The sequence below is a fragment of the Apodemus sylvaticus genome, chromosome 11 (genome assembly GCF_947179515.1).
Source record: "Apodemus sylvaticus chromosome 11, mApoSyl1.1, whole genome shotgun sequence".
In the NCBI taxonomy this organism is placed as follows: Eukaryota; Metazoa; Chordata; class Mammalia; order Rodentia; family Muridae; genus Apodemus; species Apodemus sylvaticus.
This window is the reverse complement of record NC_067482.1, coordinates 21,328,083-21,352,487: the sequence shown is the minus strand read 5'-3', so window position 1 is coordinate 21,352,487 and position 24,405 is coordinate 21,328,083. Positions and strand designations below refer to the sequence as shown.

At 35.0% G+C, this 24,405-nt stretch overlaps 1 protein-coding gene across 1 annotated transcript; it reads left to right on the top strand.

Moving 5' to 3' along the window:
* Nucleotides 1-3,511: 3,511 nt before the first annotated feature.
* Nucleotides 3,512-18,522, top strand: LOC127696714 (alpha-S2-casein-like B). Its single transcript, XM_052199683.1, is given in 9 exon segments — nt 3,512-3,562; nt 6,305-6,328; nt 6,408-6,472; nt 7,142-7,157; nt 7,227-7,250; nt 9,269-9,397; nt 10,054-10,098; nt 16,417-16,527; nt 18,439-18,522. Coding segments are annotated over 9 exon segments (549 nt in total).
* The last annotated feature ends 5,883 nt before the right edge of the window (nt 18,523-24,405 follow it).

Below are 24,405 nucleotides of genomic sequence, written 5' to 3'. Positions count from 1 at the left end.
TAGGCTTTTTAAAATAACCTTTCATTCAAGATGATTAGGATAATTACTGGCATTTATTGAGAAATAAAATGTATCCACTCAATCAAATATATAATTTTAATCATATTTTCAAATTAGTCAGTGATACCAAATTTGTGATTACAAATGTGAAGAACTTGAATCTCTGTTATTAAGTATCAGGGAGATTATTTCACTAATGGCTTCAAATCTGAGTCTAGTGTTCTTGGACATATGAAATATTATAGTGTAGAATATGAATGAAGGGTATTCTGAAATGGAGGATCCATGTTGGTTTCTGATATGCTCTGGAGCATTACATATATAGATATAGAGATAGAGATAGAGATAGAGATAGAGATAGAGATAGAGATAGAGATAGAGATAGAGATAGATAGATAGAGATAGAGATAGATAGATAGATAGATAGATAGATAGATAGATAGATAGATAGATAGATAGATGGAGAGATACCAAAGTGAAAATTACTAGAAAGATTTTTGTGTGGCTTTAGATGATAAATATTTTGAATCCTAGATAATACAAAACCCACAAAATATATTTTAGCTCCACATAATTAAAATGTTTCCCTCATGTTTGCTACTTCCATATTGTAACATTTATTTGAGATATTTTATATGTTTATAATAAATTTAAACTGTTAAAATATTATGTCTGAGTACTATTGCTACAATAGTAGACGGTTGCCCAGATGATGAAAATTTTAACTGACTGGATAAAATGCTAACTTCCAAGCACTTATAATTATTGGAAGCAATAATTACAAGAAATCTATAATCTAAAATAAGCTGTTATCTCTGTTTTAGAAAGAAAATATTTAAGATATTAAGATAAAATATTAATCCATTTGGCAAATGGATTTTACAAACATAAAAACAGATAAGAAGATCTAAAACCTATTGGTGGTTTTCTTATTGTTAAAATGCAGTTTTAATTATTGTAAATCATACACAGACTTCTACACAAAATTATCAGCATTGTTAAAATTCTGGAGCTTAAATATTAATTCTTCAGCTAACCAAAGCCTTGGGTTTCTAAAATTATACATTTGCCAATAATTACATATGCTTGGAAGTTAGCATTTTATCCTGTCAGTTAAAATTTTCATTATCGGGACAAAAGTCTACTATAGTTGTAATAGTACTCAAAAATAATATTTTAATGATTTAAATTTATCTAATCTAAACATAAAATATCTCAAATATATGTTGACAATATGGAATTAGCAAATATGAGGGAAACATTTTAGACTTAACTTATGTTTCAGAATATACAATTTAGGATTTATAAAGAATATAAATGTCTATGAACATTTTGAAATGTAGAGACATCGAAGCGCCTATAGGGAAATCCCATCCTTTGAATGATGCGGGCAGTACAAGGCACGTGTGAGTGCTCAAGCACAGGGCTCAGAGAAGCGTAACGTTGATGTCACAGTCATGAAATCCTCATTGCTTGTTGTCATGTTCTGAATCATCCTGAGTGTAAGAACTCCCAAGAATAAGTGATACAAACCAGAAGGGAAGCAATTCTAATCATCGTGACTTCTAAGAATACAAGTCCCTCTGAGGTTATTTTGAACCACACCAATTACCATTTCAGAGAGAAAGGGGGAGTTTAAATAGGAATGGATAACTCATCCCAGGCCTCTCATTGCCTGGACAACTTGTCTTCAACTAAGGAAGCAAGGTAACATTGACATATTTTCACTCATTTATATACAAAAGATTATTATAAAATGGAATATTATGCCAAAAAATGTCTAAAGAATCAAATGCCCAGTACCGTAAAGTTCTTTGAGATTATATATTTTTAACTAACAAAATCTAATAATTTTACTTTTTTTGGTGTTAGTAGAAGGAACTACTGTATGGACACTAGAGACAATTCCACAAAATAATGAATGTCTAAATCTTGGTTAAAAGGCGAGGTCAACAATGTGAGGGTTTTGGAGATCCAGGTTATTGTGTATTTTATGTTTGGTATACAGACCTCAATATTTATCTACTAGTTTCTTATACATATCTCTGTGCTTGGATAGAACAGCTGCTTATTAATCACATCTATTTATGTTTCTGTTATCAACATATTAAAAACATTTAACTAGAAAACCTTTAACACTCAATATTTGTCCAATTCCAATTTACTTTATCCAGGGAACATAAATATGTGCAAAAAATGATTTAACCATGTGTAAAATATGAACATTATATATATATATATATATATATATTGCTCCTGAAATAAGTGTCATATATAAAATGTTTTTTCTAGAAAATTAAACAAGCCACCATTTTAATGTGGTAGCAAAATAATCATAAATTTGGCCATTGAAAGTATTTTTCTTAATATTAAAAAATGTTTTCACATACATAATTCCTAAATTCTATTGTTATGCCATTGGAATTGTTACTTCTGTTTTAAAAATTCATGCCTTTTAAATTAAATATTAAAAATAATTTAATTTTTGTAGAATATAAACAACATTGTATTATCTTATACCAATAAAAACTAAGAATGACTTTATTTCATTTTGCAGGTGTTGTTGCTGTTTATTTTTGATAGCTAAGGGTATGTAGTCTTAGGATACAAGGGTATGTAGGAACAAGGGTTAGGAACAAGGGTATGTAGTCTTAGGATAGAGACAATTGAATTAAAGGAATCTTAGAGATCTTGCACTTCTGTCATTATCTTGATGTGTGAAATGAAGGGCACCACATTAGGTGGATTTCTTAAGCTTAGGTGGGGTCTTGATGCCTAACACAGTATTATATCCTCCCAGTAAGGAGCCAGACTTAATGAGATGGCTTAGAGGCCCTGTGATGAGGCTTAGAAACCTAGCACTCTGACCTAAGGGAGAACTCTTTTATCTATGAGTTCTTTCTGTTTGTTGGTGTTTCTGTTCTCCCTGAGACTGAAAATTAATAGTAAAGAATGTGTCCTGAGGCTGAAGAGATGACTCAACAATGCAGATCACTCATTATACTTTCATTATAGAACAGAGTCCAGGTCCCTAACACATGACAGTTGGCTCATACTAGCGCCCTCTACTGGCCCAACAAAGCCTGCATTCAGGACTGCATACTCTGACATCACAATCGCATATACATATTTATAAAGTAAACTATATCCTAATAGATTATATATCTACTATGGATATATAATATAGATACTATATATCTATCTATCTTTGGGCCTATGAAAGCTCCTGAAATATAGTAGCAAATATGAATAAATTGATAAATAATCTTAATTTATTATGGCTGAGATAAGATTCCTTATGTCAGAAGTGAAACATTCATATTATGTCCTCTTTATGAAGAACTTGTCACATGTATATACATAATTTCCAAGTTAATCTGATTTTGCCAATCTTCATTCTCCTTTCTTGGTTAGAATAGATAAAGATGAAATAATATACAACCACACAGAGACATATTTGATATTAAAGAAAGAAAATTATTGGCTTTCTGTTTGACAGGGCCCATCAATCATGAAGTTCATCATTCTTTCATGCCTTCTGGCTGTTGCTCTTGCAAAGCAGGTAAGGATCATGAGAAAATGAAGACAATCTAGTCTCCTTTACACAGATGAAGAGTGAGCATCTTATGCAGCTAGGAACACATACGTGGTCATTTGAACCTGAAATTAGCCCTGCTTCATACCAGACATTAAGGTGGGCATAATTTTTATGAACCGTTTCCTTACAAGTTTAGGGAGATTTCATTCTATACCTACTTGAATTTAACAATGAACTACTTTCATTCCTCTGATAATTGTTCTTTTTTTTTTTTAAATCACAAGAAAGACAGAGTTAAAAATGAAAAATTCAACTAAAGTAAATACAAGTCACCATTCTGGATTACCATGTTTCAGAATCTAAGTTAGATAGTCAAGCAATGGTGGATATATTACAGGAATATTCATGTCATAAACAATAAACGCAGGCCTAGGTATAGCATATGGTATGTTTTTGAAGGTGCTTGTACACTCTGTTTGATTTTGTTCATGGTGTCCATCCCTCCTGCTCTCCTCCCTCGTCTCCGGGACATCATTTCTTACTTTGTGTCTACAATGCTCTGCTCATAAAGATGAACTAGCATCTGCTACTTCTTACACCGGACGGTCATTAAGGGAAATATTAGGGAAAAGTACAAGTTAAGGGATTAGAAGATAACATTTCAAGCTTCCCTCTTTAGTCTTCACCACACGTTTCTTTTCTTTCTCAATACTCCTTTAAACTTCAGAAAAAGTTCACTCAAGTAAAATTAGAATGGTTTGTTTAGCAGGCTACAAATGTAAGACATGAACTTATATGTTGTTGGAAATCAAGATATACAGTTGAGCATACATGACAATTCTTCACATAAAAATTCAATCTTCATTTTTTAATGCTAGTCAAACACTTGTGCCCTGTTCACTTTGATGGTTAATAAGAACTAAAAGAAATCACATAGGATGTTGTTATGGTAAAGCATTTTAAGATCCTGTGATGTAGATATGCATGTATCATATTTTAAACTCTGACAGGATTAACATTAACCCAGAAGCTCTGAATACCCAAGACACAGTTCACATATCAAATCATTCCCATGAAGAAGGAAGGAGAGGGCCCTGGTCCTGGAAAGGCTTGAGGCAGCATTGTAGGGTATTACCAGGACAGAGAAGTGGAAGGGGGGTGATTGGAGAATGGGTGGATGGAAGAAGGCTTATGGGACTTATGGGGATGGGGGAACCGGCAAAGGGAAAATCATTCGGAATGTAAACAAAAAATATAGAAAATAATTATAAAGAAAGAAAGAAAAGTGTCCATGAGAATTTTTAAGAGTGAGTGAGGACCTTTGAGGGGGCTGTTTACATCATCATCTTTAATCTGCTTTGTGATTACACAAATTTACCAATCTATAATGGGTTTTAAGAGTAATTTCATAGTTTGTTTGCATTCTTTGTTATGTGACTTGCCAATATTTTTCTTAACCAAAACTTACTTATATTTCTTTCTTTGAGTATTTATGCGGTCTGTGGTGCATGTGTGCATATATACTGTGTTTTGCCTGTATAAGCCAAGCAACAACTTATAGGAATCAATTTTCTTCTTCTATGCTAATCTCAGGAATGCATACCTATTGTCAGGCTTGGCAGCAAGTATGTCTATCTCATAATCATTTTACCAGATCTCAAATGTTATAACATATATATGAAATATAATCATATCTACCTCCTATTTCCCCTACAGCACTCCCTGTATTCCCCCAACACTTCCCTCCAAATTCTTGTGGTTTTCACCCACTTTTAAATGAAAGTAAAATATGTTTGTGTCCCATAGAGTTCAGTTAAGAACATACCTAATGTGTTAAATTGCTTAGAGGTTTCTGGTGCAGTAGTGGCCATCAGCACTTTAAACTGTTGTTGCTTTTAAAAGAAAAACAAAGGGTTCCCCAAAATACATCATATCCCTTTACAAAATGGCAAGATAACTCTACCTTATGAATAAACCACAAAAGTAAAATTTCTATTTGGTTTTTGTGTTTTTATAGAGGATGAAGCACTACTCCTCCAGTGAGGTAAGACATCTTAATATGAATACAAAATAGTTTCACTTAGTAAGCATATGGTCTGGCCTACATATAATGGGGGTATGAGTGGCTGGAATATAGACCCTGAAAGCTTAGTTGATTTCATACTAAATGTAAATTTCCTAATGGCTCCCCGAGGTCAGATGCATAAAACAATGACCTAATATCTAGTGATCGATCATTGTCACCTAAGGACTTCCTCACAGGCTCAGGGAAATCATACACATACAAACAACATTATATGGACTGACAAGATTGTATTTAGGAATACATATGTAACAACAATTAAATAAAAAGAAGCCAATGGCCATGAAAATGAGAGAGATCAGGGGAGGAAATATTACATTGGAAGATTTGGGGAAGGAAAGGGAAAGGAGGAAAGGATGTAATTATATTTTAATTTCAAAAAAATAAAAGCAGAAGAAAATGTCAGGAGAAAAATAGAAAGAAATTGGGAAATGTTCAGGGCAAATAAATAGTATTTTAATTACTGTGTGTTTTGATGCTTGGAAGCTTTTTGTTTTGATACAGTAAAAGAATTGGTTATTTGAAATATAATAGGATCATTATATAGAGAGCAAAACTTCTATCAACTTTGCTCTAAAATTCAGACAAATGTATTATCTATCCATTGACTGATGGGTGTGAATTGAAACTTTTGAGGTGGTGCAAATATTCATGATGTAAATAACTTTTTCTTTCTCTCTAAGGAATCCATGGATAACTCTCAAGATGTAAGTCTTCACTTTGTAAACTAAATATATTTTAGCCTTTAGTTTTATTAAAATTGTACAATCAAATTTTATTTTGTAGAACTTCAAGCAGAATATGGATGTGGTCATTTTTCCCAGTCAGGTAAAACTTTATTATTTTAATCTATTAATTTTGACAAATTGTTTTATGAAAATAATGTCATTTTCCCTTAACAAAGAAATGAGTATTTTATTTGTAATTGGGAAAAGATATATTTTCATTGTTTACAGAAATTTTATAGCCTACTATGAAGAAACCCCAGGAAAGGATTTGTGAACCATTTGTTAGCCCTGTTTTTAAAGTGGAAAGTATCTAAATTTCTTAGCAACTCAAATCCAGAGCTTTGCTAGTTCATTATAGCAAAAGTTGTCACAATAAAGTTCAGAAAAAGACATATAAAAATTCATTTATTTCCTTTTCAGAATATAAAATTTAAAGCACATGAATAAGAAATTCTTTAAGTCAAATTAAAATTAATCTGAAAATTAAAATATAATTAAGTATCAAGACAAAAAAATATAAATGAAAATAATTTCCAAAGAATAGAATTCTATTTACACCCATTTATTTGAAAATTGAAATACAGTGGAACACAATATATTCACATGAATCAATTAATATATTTTATTCACAGATTCTACTGGTTCTAAAGCATTCATGAGTTAGTAGTCCTTATTCTAAAATCAATTCTCATTCAATTTCTAAATTCTTTCACCCTTCTCTTTTCCTACGTAGATTGTTTTTAGGTTAATGCATGACATTTTATTACACATTATTCATTGGAATAACTGGACCCCAATTATTCAATTAGTTTTCTCTAATATGCTAGTATAACTCTAGGGTAAAATCATGTAAGTAATGTTATTCTTCTTTCTTAAGGGATTTGTTGAAGCTCCCATAAAGGTGAGTAATTTTCTTTCAAGTGACATCATTTAAAATAATTATAATAAATATAAAATAAATGTTTTCAAATTATAATGTTTAGCAACATGAAATATAAAATCAATATAAACTAGTAGTGCTTGGGGTTTTGCATATCTTATAACAAGCTGCTCATCACAAAGCTAAGCTCGGTATGGAAGAAAAACTCTAAATTTCTCTTACAAGTTATAACTTCAAGAAAAGCAAAGTTATACTTTTCTTTTGAGTGTTCTCACAATCCATGTCATCTCAATGACATACTTAGTTCATCAAATTTGTATGGCGTAATATAGTTTTCCTGTTCTCTTTGTTCTGATTTCCAGCCAAGTTGCCAGCTACATGCGGATATTTGTAATATACTTTAATTGAAATAGAATTATATCACTTCCCCTTTTCTTTTCCTCCCTCCAGCCCTTTCCATGCCCCCAAGACTATCACATTAATAATTTTCGTATTATTATTCTTACACACATTTATGTGTACACATGTATGTAAAAAAACATACATGATACTCGATGTGTATATTTTTGTTGTTCGAGTGCACTAAATATTATTCCACTGGCTTTGTAATGCCACCACAAATTACTTCATTGCTCATTAACCTTTTTCTAGTAACATAGCAGATACCTCAACAGACTGACAATCCACAGGGTTTATTGACCCCAGCCATCCTATGGTCAGTCTTGGCATTTGCTATTTTAATTCCAAGTTGATCTGTAACAACAGTTTTCTCAATGAACAGCACAACGTGTATTGGCTGTGAAGGATTATACTGTAAGGCAAATATTTAAAAATGCATAAAACATTGTGCATTCCATTGTTCCACATACCACAGACATTTGTTCCAAATCTTTATAGTCAAAATATTTTTCCTTGAAAATGAAGAACTCCAAATCCAAATAAGACCTCTCTTTGACAAAAATGTCTAATTGTTGTAAAAGTCATTTTTATATTTCGTCAAAATTATTCTGATAGTGTTCTCTCTTCAAAGCGCTTCTAATGAAATTGTGAATTCGTATAACAATGGCTCTAGGAAATTATAAATACCTATATATGCATCAGCTATGTGGCTTCCAGAATAAAGTTGCTTGGTGACAAGCCTGATGGCCTGAGTTCATGCCCCCAGACTGAAGTGGAGGGAAGGAGGAACAGACTCCTGCAAACTGTTCTCTGACCTCCACACTTCAGATGGGCACTGTGCCATACATGTGCCAAACTACATATACTCACAGATACAAGTGTGCCAGATACCAAAATAAAGGCAAATAAATGTACATATACATATATATGTACATACATGTGTCTATTTGGTACAATCCATTTTCTTTCATACCTGATAAAAATGAGAATTTTCCAGAAGAGTCTATTTTGCTTTTTTTTCCATAACTTCTAAAATGAACCTATCAAGTCAGACTTAAGTCTTTAAGACTTATTGCAATACTATTTAATTAAGCAAACTGCTATATGTGTGGTAACAGACAAAATCAAAGTGATTAATCAGTTTCTAAGAGTGTCTGTGCCTGGAGTCAAAGAAATTAAATTTTTTTTCCTGTCTCCTAAGATCTTTAGAGCCTGTTTAAAGAAATTAAAATAAGGCACAAAGCTTCTAATTCACTCTTTCCTGATTGTCTTATATGAATTTTTGATGTATATATATATATATATATATATATATATATATATATATATATATATACATGCATAAATGTATATGTATCACAAAATATATATCAACTATATATCACAGAAGCTTGTATAGGTATATAGCATTGTGATTATATATGATATATAATTTGCCTAGAAATATTTATTAATAAGACAATATTTTTAATTTTCAATAAGCTACAAATGTAAATGCTGTTACAGTAAGCTTTATGCAGGTCGATTTCTGCCACCATAGATATCTAACTGAAGTTCTAATTCACTTGATTCAATATCTGCTGTGATACACAGAAAACATAAAACATTGAAGTGAATAGTGAATATTTCCCTCTTTCTAGAACAAATGCTACCAATCCATTCAGAAGTTCAAACCACCCCAAGTCCTCAAGGGTCTTTACCAATATCACATCACCAGGAATCCCTGGGGCCATACTGTGAACCATGCCTTCCCCTCCACTCACACTCTGGTAAGTTCTCTACTGGGAAAGCAAGAAGTAAAGTGGTATAATGCACAGAATAAATGATGTTACAACAGTCCACACTGTAATTTATAAAGATGACCAGTAGTGAAACTGAGAGGAGTAGTGGGAAGAGAAACTGTAACATGGATATATTATAGAAAGGGGGAAATTTTTATTTTCAAGGAAAACAAGGAAAAGGGGAAATTCAGTTTTAAACAAACTTACTCTATAGTCTTAATACAATAATTATCAATAATAGCAATATCAAGTGATATGTGCCAAAAATCATAATATCATTTCCTCTCTGATAAAGAGATATATCAATATATCCCATGTTATACCAGGGAATACTTGGGTAGAGTGTTATAAGCAGGATGAGAGGGGACCCATGGGTCACTCTGGATGAGAACTCTTATCCAGATCCATAGCAAGTGCAATCACTCAAGTGCTCCCATGTGTCAGGAATGAAAGAGACATTTCAGTACCGTGCAACAAATGACCCAGCTTTATCCTTATAAACATCTTATTTTATTTTAAAGGTATCTGACATCATTTCCCAGCAAGTAAGTAAAATTATATCCACTAGAATTGGGAAAATAATTTTATTTTGTTTTCACTGTTCATATGTCTATTTGGAATAATAAATGTTATTTATTTTGTAGCAATACAACCAGAAAATGATGGACATGGGTGTGCGTGCTAAAGAGGTAATATTGGTTTTTCATTGCTTCATTAATGAAATGCATTTTAAATGCACATGTGTTTAATCCACTTCCCACTCAATCGCATCTTTTAAAACACTGGATTGTGAAAGTGGATGGCTCAGATTTTAACATGAATAGATGTGAAGGTCCTGATCAGATATATCATTGTATTATTCTGTGATCACACTCTAAAAGTTAGAGATAACTGGGAAGATTTCTTGTTATTAGTCCATCACTTTCTATCATCATTTGTTTGCAAAATTACCAATGAGTTGTCCTTGTACTCATTATTAATGAGGAGGTACATCCATATTTTATTCCTTCTAACACCCAAATATCACTAAGTTGTAATTTAGGAGGACCCTCATTTCCAAAATTAGAATGTGCCACAATTAAATTTTTCCTCTTTTTAGAGAAAAATAATAAATAGGACAGATTTGGAAAGGGTATAGAACATCAAATCATTTGAATAAGGGACTAAATTCATTTCAATTTCAATTGAAGTTTGTTGTTGCTAATGTATATTCTCAATTCACTATTAGAATAAGTCAAAATTTTTGTATCTTTAATCCAGCATGAAGGTCCTATTTACACTGAGTAGCCCTGAACAATTGGTTGTTCAACAGCTCTTGGTCAATATTCGTCTACTAATATACTCACACTGAGTTTATTATTTTATGGTGTCTGAAAACTAGCTTACACATTAGCTTGTACATTGCCTAGTTTTATGTCAACTTTATAAAAACTAGAGTCATTTGGGAAGAGGGAAAGTCGACCGACAAAATGTCCCCACTAATTGGCCTCCTGGTGGTAGATTTCCTTAACTGATTGACTACTGAGAGTGGTGCTGTCCGTGGGCTGGTGGCTCTGGGTTCTATCAGACAGCAGGTTGAGCAAGCCGCGAGGAGCAAACAAGCCAGTAGTACCCCTCCATGGTCTCTGCATCAGTTCCAGCCCCGACTTGGACTTTTAAGCTAAAAGATTAAATAAACACCCACTCCCCAATTTGCCTTGGGTCATTGTATTTCACCATAGCAATATAAACTCTGAGTAAGTAAGACAATGTAGTCTGCCAGCAGCTACATGTGAACCGGCTTACCTGTTAAGAGAATTTTGAGGTTACAGGGAAGGGGGAGGCGACAAGAGACATGAGTCAAGGCGAATATTCCGGTCAAGACTGGTTTTAATATTTTTAAGGCCAGTTATATAGTAATTGGGGGATCGACCACCCCTCCCAGAAGTCGGTCACATCAAAGGCGGGCCTGTGAATTCTCTTGGCTCCAGGTCTCAGCGGGTCGCCTGCCTTCAGACTGGCGAGTCAGGTGAAAACCGCCTTGGGGGCGGTGTCGGTAGTCGAGGTGAGGAGCCTCATTGTTCACAGGAACAAAGGCCGGAGGTAGCCATCGGAAGAGTTTGGGAGCTGCCAGCCAGCTTGGTTGTGGGGGGGAGGAGACAAGACAAGGTGTAAATTCTAAAGGACAGAGAAAATTTAATTTGAGACCAAGTGAGAGTTCACTGTTCAATAGGAAAATTTCATTATTTTGTAAGTGCATTCTTTTTTGTGAAGACAAGAACTATTTACCGTGTCTGAGTATATCACGGATCTTTGAACACAGAGGAGTGGACAATGTCTATGATGGTTCACTGTCAGAAAATCTAAAATAGTTTACGCTTTTGTCAGTTGGATGTATGTATGGGGGGTGAGGTGGATTTGAGTGAATGAACAAATTAGGGTCACACACAGGGTCTTGTGCTTCGGTCTTCTTCTACCAAGTGACATACACACTGCATATTTCATTTTAGATCCATTAACTAAACGTGGTGTTCATGGCCACCAAATTTTTGAGAACAGAGATACTGAGTAACAACAACAACAATAGATACTTTCAGTGTGATATGATAAATAATCAAGTAAATATTTACTGGGGATTGGACTCGCAGGTCAAATTAAATGTGTAAGTTCCCATTAGGAACAGAGACCTGATCAGTTAGTGCTCTCATTATTCATATGCATGATTTACTTTTAAAATCAGATTTACTGTTTCATCTCTTGTTGGGAATATGGCTCCCATCTTTTTTATTACAAGTAGAACGACGTGAATATTATTTTCTATTTTTAAAATGTTTTCAATATATATGTATATATACATATATATAGTACATTGATAATATCTACTTCTCTATCCCTTCCTCCTAGTCTCAGACCATTTTTTCCTCCGTATTTCTCAATTTCGTGTCCTGTTTTATTTGTATAATTAGTATAATTGAGTATAATTAGTATGTCCCTTGTGTGCATGGGTGTAGAGCCAACCACTGGAACATGGTAACCGCCATTGACTATATCACTAGGGGGAAATAAAACTTGACTCCTCCCTCTTTCAGCTAGGGGCGTGGCCTCCTGATGCCCTCTCCCCTTCCTGCTCAAAAGCTGATTGGCTTGATCTTGTGCAGGCTTTGTATAGGCAGCCAGTGCTGCTGTGAGTTTGTGGTTAAAATATCCCTGTCACTTTAGAAGACACTATTTTACAGAAATCCACCCTAGCTTCTGGGTCTTATAAAATTTCTTCTCCCTCTTCTGCAGTGTTCCCCGAGCTCTTTAAGAGTGGGGATATATAGATGTTTTGTTAAGGGCTGAATACCTCGCAGGCACTTACTTTATGCACGCTGACAAATTATGCCTGTTTCAATTAACTAACCTATGACTATCTTAAAAGTAAACTTTCCTAATGAGGGTGAGAGTCTATAAGTTTAAGGATAAGACAATTTGATCCAGGTCTTCTCTGAGCAGATGATTCCCTGAATTAGATTTTTTGCCCTTAGGATTTTACTCTTTAAATCTGTAAATTTACTGATGCTGTTTTCTTACATATTTAAATTTATGCTAATATTTCTTTTAACATTTTTCTATTTCTTCCTTTATATTTATTAAGGACATCCTAAAGATGACTGTTGATAGGGTAGAGTACTGGTTTTTATAGAACCTGTATTTGGTTCATGTTTCCAACAGATAACTAAAATATTAATGAAATTTCTCTAAACCCCTTAATCCTGAACCTATGAACTGAGCTGAAATCTTTCTGGTAAAATCTTTCATTTAAGCTTTCATCCACAGAACCTATGTTTTACATAGTTCATCAGTTACTTTTTCTTTTCTTTTGTTTTTATACTTTAAGTCGAAAATTTACTCTTTTTAAGCTACATGCTTTAGTGGAGTTGGTTTTAGTAATTCCTACACTGTTACCCCTGTCATATGAAAAAGATTTTTAATTCTGCAACTATTGAGAACACACTTAAAGGGTTCAGTGGTCCTCTTCCTTAATTCCTTAATATTATTATTACTATTCATATTTCTCAAAGAATCTTTTAGTCCTAGAGAGACAAATACTACCTTTGAATACCAAATAACTGGTCACTTTAGGGAGAAATACTGCTTTTACTTGCTATTAGAAGATTATTCTAATAAAATGGGGCATTGATAATTTTAACAAAAATCCAACAGAGCATGTATGTGTCTTTGTGTCCCTGTGCCTGTGAGTCTGTATTTGTGTCTGTGTGTGTGAATATATGTGTCTGTGTGTGTTTCTGTGTCTCTGTGTATGTCTGAGTCAGTGTATGTATGTCTCTGTGAGTGTATGTGTGTGTGTGTGTATGTGTGTGTGTGTGTGTGTGTGTGTGTGTGTGTGTGTATGTATGTCTCTACATGTGTCTGTGTGCATAATGTATTGGTCTGTGTCTGTGTATATAGTATGCTTATTTATGCATGTGTATATGTATTATATGACTCTCTCTCCTCTGTGTGTGTGTGTGTGTGTATGTGTGTGTGTATGTCTATGTCTGTGTGTGTGTGTGTGTGTGTGTGTGTGTGTGTGTGTGTGTGTGCTGGAAATTAAACCCAGGGTCCTGTGAGTATTAGGGAAGTGTTCTATCACTAAGTCAACCTCTCTGCATCCCTTGAAACAGACACATACCCAGGTCCAAAATGGATGCCATCATAGGCCCTCAGCCTTTCCCACATACATGCCTTATATAGCTGAATTTTGATTCTATGGAGCTATGCACTTTTAAAACAAATCAAAGTCAGGTCAGGATTTTCCATCCCCTTTACTACAGTTAACATGAGACTTTCTCTCCTGTCTCTATAATACTGTTTTCTGGAGTGAGCTAAAAAAATTACACAAATCAAACATGAAAGAAGCACACTCTCCTGCAGAATGAACCAATGGGTGAGCATAGAGGGGAGGTGCCTGAGAGCAACTGCAACTGGATGGGCATCTTGGAGCCTGAGGCAAAGCCAATGGTTGGTCTTCCTCCTCAGTGCCTGGAAAGCACACTTTCTCTCTGTATTGCTAACCTGAGACTCTAGGCCTCGGATCAAAGAGTGGTCTTCCCAGAAAGGCATGAAGACTCCGCCAGACACCTTGACAGACCTACTGGCTTCGCTTCCTCCTCTTCAACCTCTCTCTCTCTCTCTCTCTCTCTCTCTCTCTCTTTCCTCTCTCTCCATCTTTTCCCTCTGTTTTTCATGCCTTAAAACTTTAAAATTGTAAGAACAAGAAATGTATATTAAGAATTTTAAGTAATACATGTTTTCAGTTAACTACTACTTTGTTGAGAGTACATAGTCTGTTGATTTAACGTCATAAATTGATATAAAATGTAACTAGCCTTGAATTCTTTAAATAATTAGCTCTTCTTCCCTTCTGTAGTGACACAGACAAAAATGTCAGTAGATTATCCAAGTGAAGCTGATTTTTCCAAGGAATTAACTGAGATTCCGTCTGAGATCAAGTATTTCTGTTCAGTTAGCAAGATACCTTCCCAGAACACATTCTTTTGCATTTCAAACAGCTATTTTTATTCTTAACAGAAAACTATGAGGGCTGAAGAAAACAAGAACATCCAAAGCTACATGGAAAGCTTCCCATACAGCCATCCAAACATACTTTTACTCCTGGACACCACTGAAATCCTGGTGACAAAAAAAAAAAAAAAAAAAAAAAAAAAAAAAAAAAAAAAAAAAAAAAAAACTCTTAGGGAAAATTGAATCTTATGCTGTTGATTAATTTGGGAGAATGTTTTTGTTTTGTTGTTTTGTTTTGTTTCTGAAAGAGAGAGAGAGAGAGAGAGAGAGAGAGAGAGAGAGAGAGAGAGAGAGAGAGAAAGCTATCTTGAACTTACTAGTTACCCTGATTCAGACACAAACTCAAGTCAATTTTCCTGCCCCAGGCCTTTCCTACCCTTCGGACTCCACCCTCCACACTCAGCTCAAGGGGAGCACAATATCTATAGATCTATAGTCTTCCTCATGTCTTGTCAAAGCTGCTACAAATGGGCTTGCTCTCAGGATATTGGTTCTATTCCAGGCAACAGCAGGCAATACCAACAAGTATTCTGTGGTAATTCTCAAAATCATGCTGATGTTCCACTTTATAAAACCTGAAGAGCCAGAAAGAAGGCTCAGCAGGTAAAGTGTCTGCCACCTAGCTTACATTTTAACCCCTAGAAACTTCGAGGTAAACTAGAAAACTAGCTCACACGTGCTGTTTTCTGACTTCTGCATCATGTGTGGGACACATGCACACACTTGCATGTGCGTCAACACACACACACAAATAAAAATAGACACATAGATAGGTGGATAGAGAGATAAAGAGATAGATAGATAGATAGATAGATAGATAGATAGATAGATAGATAGATAGTAGGTAGGTAGGCAGACAGATGAGTGCATTTTGTTAACTGGAAGTCATCCTAGAGGAAGATGCTACTGAATTTAATGGGAACTTTAATCCGTACAATAATTTATAGCCAGGTCCACACGGATGACTCCAACAGAACATGAGAAGAATGTTTATTAGTTATGGATTGTGTGAATTCCCTGTGCAGGGAGTTCTCTCTGTGTTGACTCCTTGACTTCTGAAAGGTAGCTAACATCCTGAGACAAACTAGCTTATGTTACAGATGTTACTCAGTTATGTCACCCCTTGCATCTGACTCTGAGGGTAAGGGTTTTTCTACCACACTTGGTTTGGTAGAAAGAAACTGAGCACTTATCTCCATAAATTAGCAAATTTCCATTTTGCTCTCCCCTGTCTTTTCTCTTCCTTTTCTGTTTGTTTCTTTCACTGAATTGACCACGGGTCCTCTACATTCTCCAGATCACCTGTGAATGTACGCTCTGAGCTATGTTTTAATACAACGCCTTCGGCTCTGTCCATATGTACATTAAGAGTAGATCCACAGGAGGTTTTCTTTCCTTCAGTTGCATCCAGGTCTATTCTGATGCATGAGGCGCTAAGATAATCGATGTGCTTTTCTTAGAACAAAATGAAACGATACAGCAAGATCACCTAGCCATGGATTGTAAAGTTTCTCCATCAATACCAGAAAACCATGAACCCATGGAGCTGTTACCCATATACCCCCAGCCAGGTCAGTGGGCTAAGTGTATTTTCAACATAAGACTGAGATAAATTATTAGCAAAAGTAAGATAAGGAAATGAAAGAGAAAGATCTCATAATTTTCCTAGTAAGTGAATTGAAAGGAAATTAAATGAAATTTTGCTAAAGCAGAAAATGATGAGTCATATAATATAAAGCTAGTTCAATTAGGTGAAAATTACACTTGGGTCGGTCTTTAACTGGAATGTTTGCCTACAGCGTTCTACTTGTTGATTTCTATAGCAACTCTTACAGGGGTCAAAATAGAAAACAGGTTTTTGCATTTTGAAAAAGCATCTAAAATTCTAGACATAGCTTAAATAAGTTTAGTTGACATTTAACTTGTACTTGATTAAAAAAAAACTCCACAAAGAAAATGCATTCTCTAAAATAAATAAGATGCTGAGACCAGAAATATGGCAATTTAATATTAACAATATGGGATTTCCTGTCAGAAGTTGACCTTAGGCCAGTGACATCATTTCTCAACATTTTATATTAGTATTTATGCCATACATGTAGCATCTAAAGATATTTTATTCATATTAGATAAAATGCCTGTGTCTGATGTTTGTGTAGGAGATGACAAAAAATTATAATATTGTAAACATTTCCATGGGGATGTAAATGATTTTGCTCATTTATATGTTATGAATATTGTAATTAAATGTGTTGTTGCTTTATACTTTTATAAATTGATTAACTCTTTATTTTTTATTATTTTTTATTTTATGTGGCTGAGTCTTTTGCCTACATGTTTGTCTGTGAAACTTCATGAGTCTCTGGTTCCAGGGAGACCCACTGAAGTGCTCTTAACCACTTTTTTTTTAAAGAATCTTTTAAGATTCTTGAATGCATTTATTTTATTTTGATAAGTGTGCCATTAACCTAGGTGATACTTTAAGACAGAAACTTCTGTAATGAATATTTTCTTATTTTTAAATAATATATTTAATTATTATTTATAATAATAAATTTATTATATATTATATATACTATTATATAAATAAAAATAATATATTTAATTAAAGTATTAGCATACTTTAATTAAAAATTAGTTGATTAATACTACTGGTAATATTTTATATGCCTACAAAATTATAAAATAATTAAAGCATCATTTTAAATTTTGCTCAAAAGGTAAATCTGCATCATTTAATAAATGCATAGAAATAGTATTTTTGCACAGAAGACTAAAGAAGCTGAATATTAACTCGATCATCAGTTTGCTTAATAAATTTTTTCAAAAACTCTCCCTGTGCTTTGCATCAAGCATAAGCACAGATGAGGTCTAAACATCTTAATGTTAAACATCGTCTTGGATTTAGGAAAATACTATTAGTTATAAGTACTAGCATTATTCTAAACTAGGATGGATGAGTATGTCTGTATCCTGTATACAAATGAGCATTGTCTTCTTGAACATAATTACATCATTGTGGTTTGTTTAACAGATTTGAGTGGGAAATCCACATCTCCATTTTCTTTTCTATCATAATTATTTCTTAGTACCCATATATTGGGACAGATGTACAAATGATACAGAAATGGTGAACCAAAGCTGCAAAACAGCTCCAGAATGTCTTCTATTCTTGTTAGAATAGAATTGAATGTGTGAGGTCTACATGTACGTGGCCTTCATCTCTGCAGGGTTGATGGCATTAGGAATGTTTTCAGTTCTGTTCCCGTGTCACTGAACTACATCCTTTTCAAAAAATAAAACTTCAAGTGCATGCTTTTGTGTGTGGTTGTGATTTTGGGGTTGCTTATATATTGACCCAGAAAGTTAGTGACTGTAAGATAAAGTCCTTCAACAATTAAATCGTAACTCCAAAGACCCATAGGTTCACAGTTCTTTTAATCCATTCTTTTTACCTTATCGCTGCCTATTTCTGCTTACAGTTGGCCATTAATCCCAAAGCCTCATCAAAGTCCTTCGTGTTCCCTCCAGTTCCAGTCACAGGAGAGAAATCACTGAGAACATAATCCTGCTAGTGAGATAACCCACCTAAGAAAGATACAGACCATTTTGTTAGTTAAGACAGATAGAGTTATTAAATCCTTTAGCTAAGGATGAAGAGTGGGCTAATACTCCAAAGTTTCTTGGTGCCAAAGCTCAGCGACATTTTTTTATGATTTTATAAGGGTGCTCTCCCACGCACTCCAGCCTCACTGGGGAATCGAGCCTCCCATTGATGCCAGATAAGGGCATCCTCTGCTACTGGAGCAGCTGGAGCCATGAGTCCCTCTTTGGTTGATGAGTTCATCCTTGGGAGCTCTGGGGCAGGAGGGGGAGGGGGGTTGGTTGGTTGATACTGTTGTTCTTCCTATGGGGTTGCAAACCCCTTCAGCTCCTTCAGTCCTTCCCCTAACTCCTCCATTGGGGTCCCCATGCTCAGTCCAACAGTTGGCTGCGTGCATCTACAATTCTTAAAGAACACAATTACGTAAATGTTGAATGAGGGTCGAGCAAAATAACATTGCAACATTTCTTTTTGACAGGTCAAAGTCGTTATTTCTGACATATGATTTTTTTTTTTTTACTTAACTGTTTCGGTAAATACATCTGGACTAGGGCCAGGGTCATGAAAATCTCAAATGTGTTGCCAAGGCAGATATGATTGTTGGGGCTATAGAGCGGGTTGGGAATTGTCTAAGCAATCAAGTAGAGTCAGGACAAGCTGGTGTTTCAGCTGGAACATAATCTGCTCCCCGCCCCCATTTGTGTTTCCAATGACAAAGGAGCATAAGCAATTAGTTACCCAGGGCCTGTGTGAGGGCACCTGAGTGAGTAAGTACTTCCAGAGAAGACATAGGGATGGGGAAGAATGGCTTTGTTTACTTCGGTTTGGAAAGCTGTTTTACACATTTAGTTATAGGAAAGGCATTCCATGGTAGGTAACACTGCATGACGTTTTTGATGCAAAAGCAAGGAATGAAGTCCGTATCCTTGGCACCATAAACGATCCCTGTCCTTTCTCCTCCTAGCATACTTCAGTCTATCCAATTCCTCTTAGCCCAAGCTCCTTTCCTGTACAGTACAAAGATTCAGCAGTTTTTCTGGAAAGGGTTGCTCTGACGTGTCTTTTGAAAAGGCAGAGCAGAGAACTCAGGAAGGGACCCATGGCTCCAGCCGCATAGGTAGCAGAGGATGGCCTTATCTGGCATCAGTGGGAGGGGAGCCTCTTGGTTCTTTGGAGGCAAGATGCCAGGGCGGCGCTGAGGCAGGAGTGGGTGGGTGAGTGAGTGGGTGGGTGGGTCAGCACCTTTTAGAAGCAGGGGGAGAAGGGATGGGATAAGAGGGCTTGGGGGATGGGGGGAACCAGGAAAGGGGATAACATTTGAAATGTAAATAAAGGAAATATCCAACAATAAAAAAAGAAATATTAACAAATAACCAATTATAAAAAAAGAAAAAAGAAAAAAACCCGGCAGATCAGTAATAAGCTCTGAGAACTCTTATTTGTCCTCTTAGAACCTTCCTTTCCTTAGCAATCTGATGATGCTACATTCTGTTGTTGCATTCTCTGGTGGCCTCACTTCTCCCAGACTTTATCCTTCGTAATTTAAAATATTATCCTCATACTTAATACAATTCTTCTGCCTTTCAACGCTGAAGCAACTCTCCCTGGACAATATCTGGCCACTTAAGACTCTGAAATGAATGTTGACTTCCGTTCCATTCTAAGCATCTGAGTCTCAAAGTAAGTTTCTTTTCTAAATTTTGATGGTCTCTAAAGACTTCTCAGATTGTGGTTTTGTCAGAATTAAAGTTAGCAGTCCTCCTAGAATTACCTTAAGTTTTGAGAATATTTCCCTTTCTATTTGGAAATACTGAATCTGTGGAGTATAAACACTACCCATTTCTAGATACATTGATAAAGTTATTTTAATCATAGTGTGATATGCTAAATGTTAGATATTCATAACACTCAAGTGGCAGGAAAGGCTTTCCCTGCTGTGAACTCACTTTGTAAACTTTGCATGGCCAGAGCACTGCCTGAGAAGCTCCAGGAGGCAGACCCCACCCCCAACCACCCTAACTGCCATAACTGTCCCAAACTTAATCCGCAGTCCCTCAACAGGACCCTCCCCAGTTTATGCTAATTTTAGGTGAAAAGTCTGAATAAAAGACAGTAATCCCTGAATAGGAAAACTCAAGAATTAATGAACTTCCCACAGAAATCCTCTGTAATGCCTCTGGGGAGGAGGATTCCTCTCAGAGCTCTGTGGTTCCTGGGCTCCTGTGTCTCAGGATGCTGTCTTTTCACTGGGACAGGGTCCCACCTCAAAGCTGTGTGGTTCCTGGACTTCCAAGTCCCATCCGAGCAGAAAGGCCAATGCTGATAACTTAAACCTGAAAATAACTTAAACTCTCCCCATAAAGCTTCTCAGAGCATGTGATCTTCCACTACTTTAAAGCTAGTAAATCTTTCCTTTTTTATTTCTGAAGTTTTTTGTTTTCTTGAATGCTGTATCCAAGTAATAATGATTTTTTTATCTAAAGTTGGTCAGGCATTATATTTTAATTCTCTGAACTTACACTATTACTAAAATTGCTATTTTGTCAGTATTATAACTACTAATATTGTAGCTCAAAGTTGATACATTTATATCAGAAATAAAATGTTTCTTGCAGAAGCACTACAACACTTGGTTCTTGTCATGACATACTTTCCTATGACTATTTCTCTGGAGTGCTTTTGTGGATTTCTTTTCTCCACACAATGATTGGTATTTCCTAGGGCTATCGTCTAAGATACATATTTTCTAACTTTACATGTTTTCTATATAATCTGATTGATTTAATCATTTAAATGTACACTGATGATCACTAATTAAAAATTAATTTAATCTCTAAAGCCACCTGAAATGGGCTCCCCTCTCTCCAAATATAGACACAGTTATCTTCTAAATATCTTCCTACATGTGCTGCTTTCACAAAAAAATTATATAACAATAATATAAAATTAAGAAATGACCAGTTCTTTCAGGTCTCTACTACTCAGGACATTATCTAGAATTGAATTTATTTCATATATTTTTGGAACCAATATTTTGTTTTAACAGGCCAAACTGTAAAAAGGAAGCAGCCAGTTATGGCCCCTTTGCCATTGAAAGCAAGCTTTGAGGCTTTTCAAAGAGTCTGGAATCAAGATGATGTCAGTGATATAGTTAGACTGATGTGTCTGTTCTTCATCACTTGTTTCTGCTCCATTTGATGACATCACTGGAGATTTAGAAAATATTAAAACATGAAGCACATTATGAAAACCAAGCCGTGGGTTTCACAGTCCTAGGAACACAGTTAATGATATCTTTTTAGAACATTTACCTTGTACATTAAACCTCCTGACATTTCCAAAAGTTTAGCAGTCATCCACGAGTGAAAAGGAACCACATTTCTATGACTACAAAATAACAGGATGTGTTCTGGTCCACCAGTCTTCTCAGACCCACTGTTCGGAGGAGACAAAAATCATATCTCACAAAAGAATGTGACTCATATTTACACACTTTTCTGTATTGCTGAATCTCAAGGCAATGGGCTGGGTATTACACCTTTTTAATATTCCATATTTAAATAAAAAACTAAATTTAAATATAAATGTTCAACTTCTTTATTGATATAAAGGCTACGGAACAGTGAACATCAAGGATTTCAGGTAACTCCTCCACACACACATAAATTTTTTTCCCGTTTCCTTTTTCATACATAATTATATTCCCGTATATCTCCAGGGCTGATAGTAGTACTCAGTAACCACTGAACAACTAAAGAAAGTAAAAGAGAAGAAGAAATGAGATGGGAAGATGACAAGAAAAATTGTAAAGGGGAAATAAAAAGATATGACAAGAACCAAAGGGAAAGGACAAAAATATGAGATTGAAAAGTATTGAGTGGTTGCTGACTGTTGAGGAAAGCAGCTGAGGACACAGAACCGCCCAAGGGAAGTCTTAGGATGATGGGATTTTTATGTACTATAGTGGGTTTATGAGTTACAGTCAATAAAAAATATGTAACTATTAACAGTGAATATTACTAATTTGCAACTACCAAAAAAGTGAATAAACTTTAGGATGGAAATCTAAGATAAAAATGAATCTGACAGAATAAAAAAAAAATGCATGGGATTGTCTCTCTGAAAGGAAGGGTGGAGAATTGGCTAACTAAAGTTGTTTTTAGAATTAAGACCAATAAATAGGTAGGTAGATAGATAGATAGATAGATGAGAGAGGGATGGATGGATTGATGGGTGGATGGATAGATAGAAGGAGGGAGAGATAGACAGACAGATAGACAGACAGACAGACAGACAGACAGACAGACAGACAGATAGATAGATGATAGAAAATAAAGTTATTTACCATGAGACAGTCTCTTTGAACTGAGAATGGGATGTTGATATGGGGTACCCCTACAACACTGTAGACTCTTGCTATTCCATTTGATTGTCCACCAGAACTAGGTGATAAAACCTATTGTTTTGATACCACACGCCTCAGAAGCACAAGACACAGGAAGTAAGCTGGAACTGTGCTGGAACCTTCTTCCCTCCAGGGCAATTTTCATGGTCACAGTAAGTTCTGTTCAGGCTGCTGGGGAGAAAGGCCATTGATGGCCTGTGTATCCTATGATCTAGACCAACTTGCCAAATGTTATATGCCCACTTTAGGTATGGTAGCACTACATGGAGAGACCCACCTCTGAAAAAGAATGTATGCCAGCTACTGAGTGCCAGTTGAAAATTCATAATAGGGAGATTATAGGCTCTCTGGGGTGTGAGGTGGAGGCTTTAAAATGACATGTGTCCAACTGCCTTCTTAGTATATTTGTTTACAGTCATAAACAATTGCCACTGGAGGCATTAATCAAAGAAACTTAATAGGACAGGTATAAATATATGATGTTTTCATAATTTGTCCTTTCTGGATCTTCTGGGGCCAAGCTGTTCTTAGGCATTGGTATAAGCTGCAGAATGTTGGTTTTATATGTTTAACATTCTTATAGTCTTTTGACTAACTGAACCATAAGATCAAGCAAAAATCTACCAATCTTTTAAAAACTAAACAGGAAAATAAGATCCAATCAATATTATCTGAATAAGACAGATTGTCTTATTTCAAAATATTCTAAAGAACTAAATAACAAGTCCAATGTATTGATATATTAAAAGGCCATGAGACAAGACACTGAAGATTTTTAAACTTTAACAAATCTTAGATTACTTCACTTCTCCACATATTCCTAATTATTTATGAACTGTCCTGATGGGAATAAATATTTGTGTATATCTTTTATGAAGAATCCATAAGGACTAGGTCTTTACTAGAATTGTTAATTTATCTGAACATCGTTAAATTTTCTCTTACAGAAACAATGTGTTAGCTGTACTTCTTGCTTAGGACCATTGTATAGATTCAGATGATCGACAAAAAAACAAGCAGCCTTATGAAATATGGCAACTGCCAATAAATTTCAGAACTGCAGTTAGGGATAATGGTGGTGATTGCAGAATGATCACCATCTAAGCTAAATTTATATAGTCAATCATTAAGCCATACTAATTACATATTAATTACACTGAATTACAAGATAAAATATAGATGTGTTAAAAAATGATTTTATCGTTTTAGGAAAATCACTTAACTACCTAACATCTCTGCTTACAATATGATCATTTCTTAAAGATTTTAGTGACTAACAAAGAAAGACATGATGATTCTGGGAAGGGGTGAAATTAGAGTGAAAAAAATGAGATAAATTCAGTAATGTAGGAATCATCTCAAAATGAAGTTCCGCCCACCCTTCAAACCTCCAATGTGGGAAGAGTGGATTCCAAAATTTCCAATGAAGAGCAAAGTCAA